Source organism: Miniopterus schreibersii (genome assembly GCF_964146895.1).
Source record: "Miniopterus schreibersii genome assembly, chromosome: 5".
Taxonomy (NCBI): Eukaryota; Metazoa; Chordata; class Mammalia; order Chiroptera; family Miniopteridae; genus Miniopterus; species Miniopterus schreibersii.
In genome coordinates, this window is record NC_138106.1 from 86249615 (window position 1) to 86264028 (window position 14414).

At 46.7% G+C, this 14414-nt stretch overlaps 1 protein-coding gene across 2 annotated transcripts in view; it reads left to right on the forward strand.

Moving 5' to 3' along the window:
• Positions 1–597: 597 nt before the first annotated feature.
• Positions 598–14414, forward strand: part of PLOD2 (procollagen-lysine,2-oxoglutarate 5-dioxygenase 2) — a 100934-nt gene continuing 87117 nt past the window's right edge. For both annotated transcript variants that reach the window (XM_081139263.1, XM_081139264.1), the window contains exon 1: positions 598–1070. In XM_081139263.1, coding sequence (XP_080995389.1) covers positions 962–1070 — 109 coding nt within the window. In that variant the 5' untranslated portion in view covers positions 598–961. The remainder of the gene's footprint in view (positions 1071–14414) is intronic.

A 14414-nucleotide genomic window follows, 5' to 3' on the forward strand; every position in this document is an offset into this window, starting at 1 on the left:
GAGACATTTGCTTAGCCATAAATAAAAGCTGGACGCTGGGGAGGCCGTGCCAGGCGGCCGGGCGAGGCGGGCGGCTCTGGGCGCACCTCCCGCGTGGCCGGCAGCTCGGCGCGCGGGGCGCGGCCCAGGTCCCCGCGCTGGACGCCCGCCGGGCAGCGCTTCCAGCCGGCCGGTCTGGCTCTCCTGGCACCCGGGAGGAGAAATGTTCGCCGGGCAATAAAAACTTTCGGTTTACACAGCAATAAACACAGGGCCTGCCTTTTGCTGGGAGAAGAAACTTGACCCCCGAGTTTAACGGGGGGGGGGGGGGGACCCTTTCCAAGCTAGAGTCTGGCGAGGGCCACTCCGCCGAGACGGCCGGGGACCCGCAGCCACTGCCGGGGCGAGTCACTGCGGGGAAGGGCACGGCCTCGCCCCCCGCGGCCGGGGGAACACAGCGCCCCGCGCGGGGCTGCGGAGGTGCGAGGGCCGCGCCGCCCCCGCCCGGCCCCGCCCGCGCCGTCCCCCCCCCGGCCCCGCCCGCGCCGCAGCCCCCTCCCCGCCCGGCCCCGCCCGCGCTGCCGCCCCCGCCCGGCCCCCCCCCCCCGGGCCCCTCCCGGGCGCGGGCCCGGCTCCCGGCCGCAGCGGCCCGCGTGCGCCGCCACACGTAGCCGCAGACAGCCCCGAACTAGGTCGGCCCGAGCGGGCACCGCAGACGTGGGCCGGCCGGCGCGGCGGGTCACCGGCGGCCAATAGCCAGGGCGCGGCCCGCCCCGTCGCCTCCCCCTCGGGGCGCCTATAAGTCGCCCGCTGCGCCCCGGGCGCCTCCGCCAGGCCCGACTCCAGCTGGGCGGCTGCGCGCACTCGGCTCGCCGATCCCGCCGCCGTCGCCGGCCGGGCGGACCTGGGCTCCGCGCTCTCGCGAGAAGTCGCTGCAGCGGGGCGGTGGGGCGTCGGAGCCCGCGGGCCCTCCGGGGCGAAGATGGGGGCGCGCGCCGTGAAGCCGTGGCTCCTGCTGCTCGCCCTCGCGCTCCGGCCCTGGCCTCGCCGCGTCGGCGCGGACGCCGAGAGGCCCCCCGGCATCCCCGCAGGTGAGCGCGCCGCCCGGCCCGCCCGGGCGGCTCCTTCATCCTCCGGCCGCGCGGCTCGCAGGTGCGCAGGTGGGGCCCGCCCCGCCCCGGCCCCGCCGAGGCCGGGGACCTGCCGCCCCGCGGGCCGGCCGAGGCGCGGGGTGGGCTGCGCCGCCCGGGCCCGAGCGCGCCCGCTGACCGCGCGCGGCGCTGCGGACCCCGCGGGCTCCGAGTGCTCGGTGGCCCGAGCGCGCAGCGACTTTCTGCTGCCAGGCCGGGAGCCCGTTCAGTCTCGCAGTCCCCGCACCGACCCCGGCCCCTTTCCTGCCACGCGCCTCGCCTCCTTCCCTGGAGCTGGCAGGATTTGCCCGTGTTGGACGAGGCAGCACTCCCCCTGTGACCCGAACACGGGGCTCAGTGTACTTTCTGATTGATGGTGACACATTCCTTCCAAGCGCCCCGGGAAGCAGCCGGTAACACCTACCTCGTGCCAAAAACAGCGCTCAGAGCCTCGGCCGCTTTGGGCAGGGCTGCCGGCTGCCCGGTACGCGTGGGCAGCCGCCTCCTCCCCGGGGACCTGGAGGGAGCTGCGGACACAGCCCCCGCCGAGCCTCCCGGCTCCTGACCCTGGTGCCGGCTCTTGTTTCAGAAGCTGGAGCTGCAGTGGGGAGTCAAGTTCATGTAAAACAAAACTTTTCACGTTCAGCCAGATTAAAGACCGTCTCACCACATGTTTGTCTAAACATAACTTGGCTGCCGTTTGTCACACATGAGGTGTCTGTGCACTTTTCCACTTTTGTGCTGTAATTCTGCTTAATTATCTGAAATTAGATCTTGCATATAAATATCCTGCTATACTTTTTTTAAAAATTAGTATCATTTTGGCACTTTTTTTTGTAAGTACATAGTGCACTTTTCTACTCGAATTTTGCTTAACACAAAGACAGAAATTTTTGTTTCAGGCGTACACTCAAGTTGACATTTGGTGTAGAGTTTAGCTAATCCACGTAGCAATAGTTTTGTCTTCAACTTTAAAATCCTCACCCAAGGATCTGTTTCTGCATTGATTTTTTAGAGAGAGAGGAAAGAGGAGAGAGAGAAACATCGGTTGCCTCCCTTATACTCCCACCGGGGATTGAACCCACAGCCTACACTGACCAGGAATCAAACCTGCAACCTTTTTGAGCAGAGGCCGAGGCTCCGACCAATTGAGCCCCCTGACCAGGGCCTGTCTTCATCTTTAGGTGTTTCAGAAGACTTCAGTGGGTAAACTGCCGGTCTTTCTCCTTTCCTGCTTTGTTAGCTTGAGAAACTTGAGCATTCAGATGGATTTCTGTCAGTTAACAAGATGCTTTTCTTTCTCTCAGGTATATCTGATGGTTCAAAATGGATTTCTGAACCCTGTGTGGTTCCTTTAAATTTGAACTGAATTTTTTCATAACTTAAAATTTTTCTTTTACTATAACAGCTAGAAAACAGATAAATGCCTTCAGCACACTTGGAAATGGAGATAGTAAAAAAAAATTCACTGGAAAAATGACTTTCTTTGTAAAATACCCAAGGAAACTTAGTGGGAAATAAAATAACCTCTAAGGGCGTTGCTACTTTTAGAGGGACCTCTTCAGCCTCTATTTTATTTCACTTAAACACCAACACCCTTTACTTTTTATAGAACGCATTTCTTTGTCGCTGCCTTTAAGTTTACAGTCTGAATCACCTTCCTTTCCCACTCTGGCTTTTACATTTCGTGGAGCTGGAAAGTAAAGTTTTAATGGACATCAGAGAAAGGGAATTTCAGATATGAATGTTTTTCTGAGAAAATGACCACGTAAAACCCACTGCCGAAATTCGAGGACTGGTTGCTTTTGGTGGTTGGGTATGGAGAGTTCAGTTGTCGCCTAAATGCAGGAAAATATTAATTTTTAATAGGTAGAGCTGGCAGTAGCTAGTTTGACTATGAACTTTTGTTTAGGTAGATGTGATAAGCTAATAAATATAGATGGTACACTGATAATGTGGCAAGAATCCTGGACTGTGCTCCATTCTCTTCCTAAAATATTTCAAGTGAAAATTACTAAATTGGAAACTTTTATTTATGTAAATATCAAGTAAACTCTGGAACTAAGTTGTCTAGCTTCCTGGAGGTCTGTAGGAAGCTTGCTTATCATGTCTAACTCCCTGTCTTTGTCACCAGGTCCCTGCTAGCCATGAAGAAATAGATGAGAGTTTCTTGGCCCTATTGACATTTTGAGCCATGTAATTATTTATTGTAGGTGCTGTCCTGTTCATTGTATGATGTTTAGCAACATCCTCGGCCTCTACCCACTACATGCCAGGAGCACCCTCCTCCGGGTGTGAGAGTGAAAACTTTCTCAAAGTGAAAATGGGCCAAATGTCTCCTGAGGGGTTGAAAAACCACTGGAGTAGACAAATGTGTATGTGAGGCAATGCAGCCTTATAGTGTTATTGGAATGATAATAGCAGCTCTTTTTTGAAAGGAAGTATTTATAGTGATTTTCCATTTTTCCGTTGAAGTAGAGAATGTGCTAGTTGAGTCACATTAATCAGAATTTGGAATATAGTTTTTCCTAGCTCTGATGCTATTGCCGGTCCAGAGTTGAGAACACTGCCCTTTGCTACGTTACTGAGCGTTCTGCTGTGTGTTGTTTTTATTCTGTTTTGGTTGTCACTTTGTTCTTACCATGGAAAGAATCTAAACAAGATGCTGGTTAAAAACAATCATTTTCTTCCAGAATCATTTATGGAATTTTACCTTAAAATTATATCCCCATGGGAGCTTTTGTGGCAGTACCCTCCTAATGAGCATCAACAAATCAGGTTCATACCTTGTTCATCTTTCCTGCACTGTTCCACCTTCCAAAGAGAGGAGAAGAGTGGATGTATTGCAGCCGGGTCTTCAGACCTGGATCAGAATTTCTGTGTGTTTTCTGAGGCACCTTGACTGTTTCATAATCTAAATTGGGCAGAAACCAAGTTTTGGGCAAAAATGGAGGAAATGGTTTCAGATGTTTCTGTCAAGACCAGTATTTTTCAACCATGTTCATTTATAAACTCTTTAATTTACTCAGGCGCATTTAAAGAGGAAAGGAGAGGTTTGTCCCTAACTGCTGATGCGAACCGGCAATTTATGGGGTGGAGAGGGAAAGAGCAAGGTTCTGGAGAAACCTCTGGAAGGAAGAGAAAGAGGCTTCCTCTGTGCACTTTCTGTGTTTTGGGCTCCAGCCACACACGACTCACCATTCTTAAACAGACTGTGCTTTTTATTTCATAGTATAGATATAGGCATATGAAGCAGCCCTAGACAATGGGAGGATAGGAAATAAAAATTAAAATGAGATACCCTTTTCTACCCATCACCTTGGCTAAAGCATTTTAAAATGAACTGATTATATACTACGTGTTGCAAGGATGAAAACTCTTAGACTGTTGATGAAGTTGCATCATCTTTGGAGAACAAATTAGTAATGTCTAGTGACAGAGAGAATCCTCATACTACCATCCTGTAGCATAGTCAGCTCTCCATATCCACGGGTTCTATATCCACGGGTTCTGGGTCCTCAGAACCAACTGACTGTGGACCGAAAACAGTATTTTCAACCAGCAGCTGGGAATCCATGGATGGAGAGGGCTGACTGCATACATTATGGGTTTTTTTTTAATCTTCACCTGCGAATATTTTTTCCATTGCTTTTCCGAGAGAATGGAAGGAAGGCAGGGAGCTGGGGAGAGATAGGGAGAGAGGGGAAGGAGAGAGGGGGAGGGAGGGAAAGACAGAGAGAGAGAAGGAGAGAGAGGGAAAGAAGGAGAGAGAAAGAGAGGAATGGAGAGAAACATCGATGTGAGAGAGACACATTGTTTGGATGCCTCCTGCACTTGCCTCCTGCACGTGCCCTGACCAGGGCCGGGGAGTCAAACATGCAACTGAGGTATGTGCCCTTGGCTGGAATTGAACTCAGGACCCTTCCATCTGCAGGGCCAACGCTCTAACCATTTAGCCAAACCGGCTAGGGCACATTGTAGTTTTTTGTGTTTTTTCTTAGAAGAAAAGACTGATTTTACTTTCAAATTTTTGGAAATAGTTGTGGTATCCCTGCGGGATTCTGGAACTAATCCCCTGTGGATATCTAGGAACAACTGTACTCTCAAATTTCTTTGTCTACCTGCTCTCTCTCTTTTTTGTTAATCTTCACCCAGAAATTTTTTTCTCTCATTGATTTTTAGAGAGAGCAGAGGGGAGGGAGAGGGGAAGAGAAAGAGAGAAACATTGATGTGAGAGAGACGCATAGACCAGTTGCCTCCCATACTCGTCCTGACCGAGGCTGGGGATCGAACCTGCAACCCAGGTATGTGCCCCCAAGGGGAATCGAACCCATGACCCTTCTGTGTGCAGGCCAGTGCTCTAACCATTGAGCCACGACGGCCAGGGCTGTGTTTGCCTGTTCTTGAAATTCTATTGATTGTTTAAATTTAGCTCCTAGAAAATTCTTCCTCTTAGTGTTTTTGTTCGGCGCTCTTTCGAACACAGTGCACTTGGCTTGTACAGATCATGCCCACTTTGTGTGGTGGATGTTTATGTTCCCTAAATTATAAATTCCCTGAAGTAAGACTGTGTGCTCTCCACAGTACTTCCTTGTTTTTTGAACACAAAGGAGATTCTCAATCGATGTTTGTTGAGTTTTTGGTCCACTCAGAGAATTGTGGATTTGGTCCACTCATGTGAATTGACTCACATGCAGTCAGAGAGATTGCTCGCTGCTCCTTTCCCCAGGATTTGAATTAAATTCACCAAGCTGCTTTTCTCCACCTGGGGACCCATGCACTACACAACCGTGGTCTAGCAATTTACGAGTAAAGCATCGGTCGAGGCCTTGGCTCTGATGATAGGCAGCTCTCCTCCGTGTTATATTTTTTGCCCTACCCTCCTTGCTCATCTCTGAATCACCTTCAGAAGTGCATTCAGCGGTTGGGTACTGTGATCCTCTCTTATACGTGGTGAAGTGGAGATTTGGATGGTTATGGAACTTGCAGACGATCACATTGCTGCAGAGCAACACGCGAGGGGCGGTTCCCTCTCTTCAGGCCACTCTCCGAGTCTTTCCTGAAGTCCTCATTGTTCTGTGGGCTTTTGGGATCTGTGGGCATTAGAGACCTAAAGAAGTAGAGGAACTCGCTGCTAAGAGAGAAAGCGCATACTTGGTAGGTTTGCATAAATGGGGGGGACAGGTACAAAGTGAAGGCAAACTGCCCTAGGTCAGGGTGACTAACTGGCCCATAGGCCAGATCCCACCAGACAGATACAGCTCCTTGTTTAAATATGGTTGGTGAGCTAACAATGGTTTTTACATTTTTCAGTGGTTGAAAAATAGCATAAGAAAACTGATATGTTGTGACATGTGAAAATTACATGAGATTCAATTTTCAGGGTCCATAAAGTTTTATTGACTCAACCACATTTGTCCATTTACATATTGTCTGTGGTTGCTTTGGTGCTGTGGTGCAGAGTTGAGTGGTTGCAGAGACTGTATGACCTGGCCCTGGAGAGGAAAGTTGTGCCAACCCGTGCCTTAGGAGATGACAGTGCCACTGAAGCTGTGGCTCATGCAGATCTGCTGCTCCCTAGGAAAGAGCCGGACTCTGGACAGTAGCAGCTGGCTCTGGGCATTGGAGAGGCCTGTTTTATATTATTTTATTTTTTAAAGTTGAAGGTGCACAGCCTGATGGTTTGGTTTACATACAGTGTGAAATGATTACCCCCACATTAGGTTCAGCTCACATCAGTGTTCTGATAGAGATACAATAAAATGAAAAGAAAGAAAAGGAAAGGAAAACATTTTCTTCTTGTGATGAGAGCTCTTAGGATGAACTCTCTGAACAACTTTTCTGTGCCTCACACGGCAATGTTAACTGTAGTTGTCTCTAGTACTTATTTCTCTTATGACTGGACGTTTCTACCTTCTGGAGTGGGCTGTTTTTCATTTTAGACCTTTGAATTCAAAGCATAGAGCTGCTCTGTTATATATCACACGGCGCCTGATGCTAACGAGACATATACTTTGGTGTAAATAGTGTACTTATGATCAGAAGTGAATGAAACTCTGATGGCCGTTTGGAAAAGAGATGCACATTTCTTCAGAGCTTGTGTGTGTCCTAGAAATTTGGTCTAGAAACTCAGTTATAAATTTTTGTCTAGGTTCCTGACAGGAATGATTAACACATTTATCTATGAGTATTTTTATTTTTCAACTGTTGCTATAAATTAGGCTAAACTGAGAAATTGGTTGCTTTAAAAGTGACATATTTTTCTCTTCTACAGGCTTGCATGTGCTATGTGCTTCCTCACTAAACTAAACTGAAATAATAGAACTGATTTTCAGAGCTATTGAGATTTTAGTTAGCCAAGAAATAGATATCCAGAGCAGTAGAATGGTCAACAGTGTGCTAGGATTTGTTGTCCTTCCACTACCTGTGTTTGGTAGTCATGCTTCTGAAGATGGTCTAGCAGCACAGAACTGATCACTACCTATTAGCTGGGTCATAAGAATACCCGTTCAAAAAGTACTGTTTATAATTTAAAAATACAGTAACTTCAAATAACTTTTAATGTTTTCCACTCCGGGTAACTTTAAAACAAAATTCAAACAGCAGAGGTATGTTATTTTTCTACCTAGAGGAAAGATTTCCGTTACATATTTTCTTTGTGTGTTAAGATTTCCATTACATATTTCTTCGTGTGACTTCTGTTATCAGTTTTTTTTAAAAATATACAACTCTTTATTAAAAAGCTAATTCAGGTTGGTGCATTTACATACTTAATTACTAGATTGAGTCAGTCCTTAATTGTATTCGTAGCATACTGTAGCAGTTTTGGGAAAATAACAGTCATTTTTTTAATTCCTGTTGAAATATGGGTATATCTGCTCCTCTTGTTAAATTTATTTCTTAAAGGAGATGTGATTAAATGAGAAAATGCTCTATTTGTTAACGGTAGAAATATACTTTGTTTACTGTTTCTATTCTGCTACAAGAAATTTGGTTTAAAGTTTTGTTTGTATAGACTTAGAATTTAATTTTGTCTAGTTAGGGAGGAAACTAAATAAATGGTGAGCAGACAATCTTTGCTTTTATTTTAAGCACAGTCATCACTGAAGTCTTTGTTTACTGTTCCTCTGGACTTTTACTCCTCTGACAAGGAAGTAACAGTTTCTATACAAATTTCTGAGTGATGGGGACATGCCCCAGTCACTATCAGAGCAGATGGGGTCTGCCCTGGCCAGTTTGGCTCAGTGGTTAGAGTGTCAGCCTGTGGACTGAAGGATCCTGGATTCGATTGTGACCAAAGGCATGTGCCTCAGTTGCAGGCTTGATCCCTGGCCCGGGTGTGTGGGAGACAACCCGTCGATCTCTCCCTCTCTGTCTCCGCCTCCCTCTCCTTTCCCCTCCCTCTCTCTTCCACTCTCTCTGAAAAGCAGTGGAGAAGATATCCTCCAGTGAGGGTTTAAAACAAAAGGCAGACAGGGTCTTCTATATCTATTTATCTTCTCCCTTTGATGGGCTTCATGTTTCTGAACAACCACTGTATTTATAATTAAAATTTTCACTAGAAATGAAAAAAAACACCCCACATTTAGACTTCAAACCCTGGCCGCGTAGCTCCTTTGGTGAGAGAGTTGTCCTGGCACGCCAAGGTTGCTGGTGTGATCCCCAGTCAGGCACATGCAACAATCAGCCAGCGATGCCCAGGTGAGCGGAGCAGCAAATCGGTGTTGCTCGCTCTCGATTGCTCACTTGCTCTGAAAGTCAATTTTTAAAATTTCAATATAACTCAAGAACATGCTTAATGCTCTAAATATACTATATAAAACTTCTTTCTCCCCCCCCCTTTCCTTTTGGCCTGTCGTTCCGCCTGGGCGGGGTTCTGACTTGGAGGCCTCAGTCATATCCCACAGATGGTAGCTTGGCCCCCTCGGCTCCTCCCCTGAGCACACACCCGGTCCCCGGGTGTCTGACCCCGCTCCCCTGTACCAGCAGGGTTACCACGGCAGCAGCAGGCCATCAGTAGGGTGCAACTAGCCTGTCTCAGGACGGCCCTAGCCCAGCTCACGCTCCCTGTGTGTGGGTGAACCATCCAACGCCTGGTGAATTCTGCTTCACCAGGACAGGAAGAGCCGACGCCGAAGGATCAGAAAGCGACGTCGCTGTGAACAGTTGGCCCCACAGGCCAGTTATCCCTGTGGTCACTTTTCTGACACCTCCTGCCTAAAACCCAAAAGGGCAGGAGGATCGTGAGGCCCCTCTTTCACGGTCTGTATCGTACTGAAAATCAAGATAAAGCGAGCGTTTCCCCTGCTCCACGGGAGGTGTCTGTCCTCTGTGAGCTCGCCTTAGGACACCTGCGTCTCCATGTGACAGGTGTGCCGCCCCAGTCCCATGCCCCACCTGGCACTGTCCCCGGAGCGGGTCGCGCCCGGCTGTGGTGGCTGGGCACTTGGCACCAGAACTATGTAAAACGTTTAATACAAGTAAGGGTTTCAGTACATACAGCTAAAATGGGGGCCTGAATGTGAGGAAAAGTGTTTGTAACAAACATGGTTGAGGTTCCAAAGTGGGCCAGAATTAAAATTAAATTTTGTTATATTAATTGTCCTGTTGATTTTAACTATTGCTTTTATTATTTTGGATGTGTAAGACATACTGGTGTTTATGACATTAATTGCACATCTAAGCATTTTCTTTAGGGTTACATCCTCAAAATTTTAAAAGGAATTGTATTTTCTAATTACTGCTCATATGTAATTATTATTATTCTTTTTAAATTTGTACCTGAGGATATGTTTAGAAAGAGAAAAGGAGGGAAGGAGGGAGAGAAATACTGATGTGAGAGAGAAACATCAATTGATTGCCTCTTGTAGGTGCCCCTACCAGGGATCGAACCCACTACATGGGTATGTGCCCTGACCAAGAATCGACCCTGCACCCTTTTTTATTTAAACAGGAGAAAATGAAGATTTACTATGTACACATGGGGAATTCACATGAGAATTCCAGACAGTAAGGCAAAATGAGGTATATGTGTTACTCTGGACTGAGGAGAGGTCGGAGTCTGGTCACTTCAAAGGGCAGTAAGGCAATTCACAGGGAGATGAACGTTAGTGTTCAGTAAGCAGATGTGTGCTGGGCACTACACAGAGGACTTGATGGAAGGGGCCTTGCTGGTTCCTTCCTATTACACTATGATTATCTGTGGTGATAGCACCTTTCTGGAACAGGCTTCCTATCTTAAATTCTTTCAGGCAGTTAGAGGGAAGGTTCAAAGTTCTTCTTGAGCCTTCTAGGCCTTAAAAATAACCAGCTTAAAATGATCAGTATTCCTAAGAGGCATATTTTGTGGTGGCAAATGCTGCCCTACTAAGGCAGATAAACAAACATGGAATATAAGTCAGAAGGTATGAAGTGCTATGATAAAACCTGAAGGAGAGCAGTGGACTGAGAATGACTGGAGTGCTGTTTTATGGTCATCAGACAGACTTTGCTTAGCAGGTGACATTAGAGCAGAGACAAATTAAATGAAGCCAATCAGGTCTCATCTGGGAAAGGCATTCCAGGTGGAGAGATCGATCAGCCAGGAACCTGCACCCTTTTAGTGCGTGGGGCGATGCTCAATCAGCTGAGCCACCGGCCAGGGCAAGTCACTGCTTACACGTTTTAAAGTTTCTTCTACAGAAAAAGAGGGTTTTCCTTTGGTATAAAGCTGTGGTTTGCTCCTCTGTGCTGTGACACCGTTTGGTAAAGATTCTTGTGGCGTGAAGGGACTTTCAAACACATGCAGTTTATTGCTCTCACAACCTCCCCTGGTCAGTCTGGACACTCAGGGCACTGAGGAGATACAGAACATTGTTCAGGAAGAGTCCCAGAAGCTATACTTCTTAATTCCAGTGACCACTGAGTCCCAACACAGCACCCGTGTCCCATCAGCAAGGCTGTCACTGACTAGTCTGTTTTGCTGGTTTGAAGCCAAAACTTTCATGGGGCCTTAGGGTACTAATTACTTACAGATGCAATACACTGGGCTAAGAAGGGAGCCAGTTACTTTTAGATATTTTAAGTGTATTCTCTAACTTGTTTTTAAACATGTAATCATTTTCTTTCAGGTTCTAGCAGTATACTAAACACCAGCAGCTATTTTAGCATCTAAAAAAAAAAGTCAGCAAATACAGGAATTTTAATAATTTCTTAAAAACAGAGAAGCTGGCTAACAGTTTGCAGAAGGCTAAAATGCCCTCCCTAATTCAGTCACTTGGGAAGTCTTAAGAGCTGTTATGTGGAGGGCAGACTGGCCCTTTGATGGGATTTTCCAGTCATGCCCAAGCCAGCTCTGAGGCCCCTTGTCTTCACAGGTCTTCTCTCTCCAGCTCTAGCCCTGCTGGGTCATTCCAGGCCCCCAGTTGGCACCACAGCTATGACCAGAGTGCCCTGCTGGTCCAGACCCTCTGAAATTCCTGTCAGCCACGTCTAGAGAAGGACAAGTCTCCTTTTTGTCTTAGTTTAGTTTAAATGGTTGGAATTTTCTAAACAGTGACTTTACTAGGTAACCAAGGGCAAAACAAAAAACCTGAAACTGGAAAACCACCAAAGCAAAGAAATGAACAGACTTATAAAGCAGAGAGACTCAGAGCTCTGCTCTCCTCTTACTCGAGCTACAGACCTGCATGTCTGGCATCCTTGTGGGCGGACAGGTTCCGTGTCCCTGCTCAGCTTTTCTTTCTCCACTCTTCAGTCCCACTCTTCACTTCTTACCACTTTCTTTTCTTTTTAAAAAAATACGTGTTTATTAATTTCAGAGAGAGGAAGGAGGAGGGGAGAGAGAGAAACATCATCGATGGCCCTGGCTGGTTTGCCTCAGTGGGTTCTGGCCAAGGGCACGTACCTCGGTTGCAGGCTCTACCCTGGCCCTGGTCGGGGCTCCTGCAGGAGGCAACCAACTGATGTCTCTCTCTCACATCAATGTTTCTCTCTCCCCCCCCCCATTCCACTCTCTCTGAAAAGCAATGGGAAAAATATCCTTGGGTGAGGGTTAAAAAAAAGAAACATCAGTGATGAGAGAGAATTATTGATTGGCTGCGTCCTGCACACCCCCTACTGGGGACTGAGCCCACAACCCGAGCATGGGTCGATGCTCCACCACTGAGCCACACCGGCCAGGCTCCCCCCTTTCTTTTGCACAGACAGCTCACTCTTCTCCAGGCTTGGAGTCAGGAAGTCCATGGATAGATAGCTGTTAATAGGTTACGAAATAATAAAAAAATGCACATTTGGTCTCTGCCCCCAGTTCCTGGTAATATTTGGTGTTTGGTTCCTGACACAAGGCTCTTGAGTGATAGGAGCATCTTTTGTTCTAATGAGACAACTCTTGGAAGGCTCTGGGATGGGGGCTGGTTACGAGAAAGACAAAGCCATGGTTAGAAGCTTGGAACTGTTAGTGCTGCCTACTCGCCATCTTCTGAGAGGGAGAGGGGTTAGAAAATAAATTAATTGTTCATGTCTACATGATGAAGCCTCTATAAAAGCTGTGAAGTACGGGGTTTGTAGAGCTGCTGGGTCGGTGATGCATTTATAACCTAGGAGGGTAGTGTCCCCCAGCTCCATGGGATCCTTCCAGACCTTACTCTGTGTATCTCTTCACCTAGCTATTCATTTGTATCTTCTAAAATACTTTGTAATAAACAGGCAATAGTGAGTAAACTTTTCCTGGGTTCTGTGAGCTGCTCTAGCCAATATTGAACCTGAGGTGGGTCTTGGGAACCTCTGGTTTGTAGCCAGGTCACACAGAAGTTGTGGGTAACAGGGACCTGCTACTTGTGATTGGCATCTGAAGTGGGGGCAGTTTCACGGGACTGAGACCTGTGGGGCCTGCACTAATTCTGGTTGGATTGAATTGAATTGTAGGACACCCAGTTGGTGTGCGAGAATTGGTCAATGTAGGAAAAAACACCCATATCTGTTGTCAGAAGTGTTGTGTGTAAGTAATAGAGGAGAAACATGACAGAGTTTTCCCTAGATGTGGGAAACTAGACATTTTTATACTTTCACAGGACATAACAGCATAACCCTAGCTGCTGGGCACTGTTTTTTTCCATAGGTGAAAGTTCTTATGTATTTTTGCCTGTAAGTCTTTTCATATTTCTTTAATGCTTGGTTTTGAGTAATTTACATTTGCTTTCATGAATCTACATTTATTACTTTCATAGATCTATATTTATTTAATTAACTAAACTTTAAAAATTCTCCTGGAACCCATTTTCTCTCCAGAGGTAACTATGTCCTAACTTCTTAGGTACAAATATATGCTAAGAATAATTCCCCTTGTGTAATACTGTAAAGTGTAACAATATTTCGAAATTTAATTCAGCAGGTATTTATTGAATGACTAGTCTGTGTTCTGAGTTGCCTAATGTGGAGGAAAAATAGAAAAGCAAGACAAGACAAATAAGAAGCCCTCCAGGCTCAGTGTCCGCTCCACCTTGAAATCCTAAGATTCCTGCAGGGGAATCATTCACATGTAAAACTGCAGGAATCCGAGCCGCACTGTGTGTGGTGAAGGCGCCTGTGCGGGAAGAGCTAGACTTCTGGGCATTGGGAAACCTGGGTCTCAGTGCTCACCCTCCACTCCCAACCCTGAGCCAGTCACCCCCCTCTTGGGACCTCCTTTGTAATTTATGCTCTTTGTAGTTCTGTTATTTGATGTTTTTTGAATTCTAAGTGTCAGGATGGGTGGTAGAGACAGTGTGCTGCAGGAATCAGAAAAGTGTCCTTAAATAAACTTCCTGTCGATATATTTGTTAGACCAAAGGAAGCACAGATACAAAGTTGTTTTATATTTTAATATTCTAGTTATTCCTTCAGGAGCTGCTCTTGGACAGACTTTGAGATTGTTTTTTTCCTAACTTTTGATTTAGAGGTCAAAAAGTAAGGCCAAGAATAACTAGAATTCAATTTATATTTAAAAATATTCCAAGTGTTTTAATGTGACAGGAGAAAACAGTCTGGTGTTCATATGAAGCTATTTTCTGTCTTCTGTGAGGAATGATGTACTCTTTAGTACATTTAAACATTGTAAGCTTAAAAAAATAACTATATTTCTCTTAGTCCTGAGTGTTTAACTCACATTGGTTAACAGAAATGATGCTGGTAACTATTTTTTTTAATCTTCACCCGAGGACATTTTTCCCCCCATTGCTTTTCAGAGAGAGTGGGAAGGAGAGCGAGAGAGGGAGGGAGAGAGAGAGATGGGGAGAGAACATGGATGTGGGAGGGACACATCAATTGGTTGCCTCCCACACGTGCCCT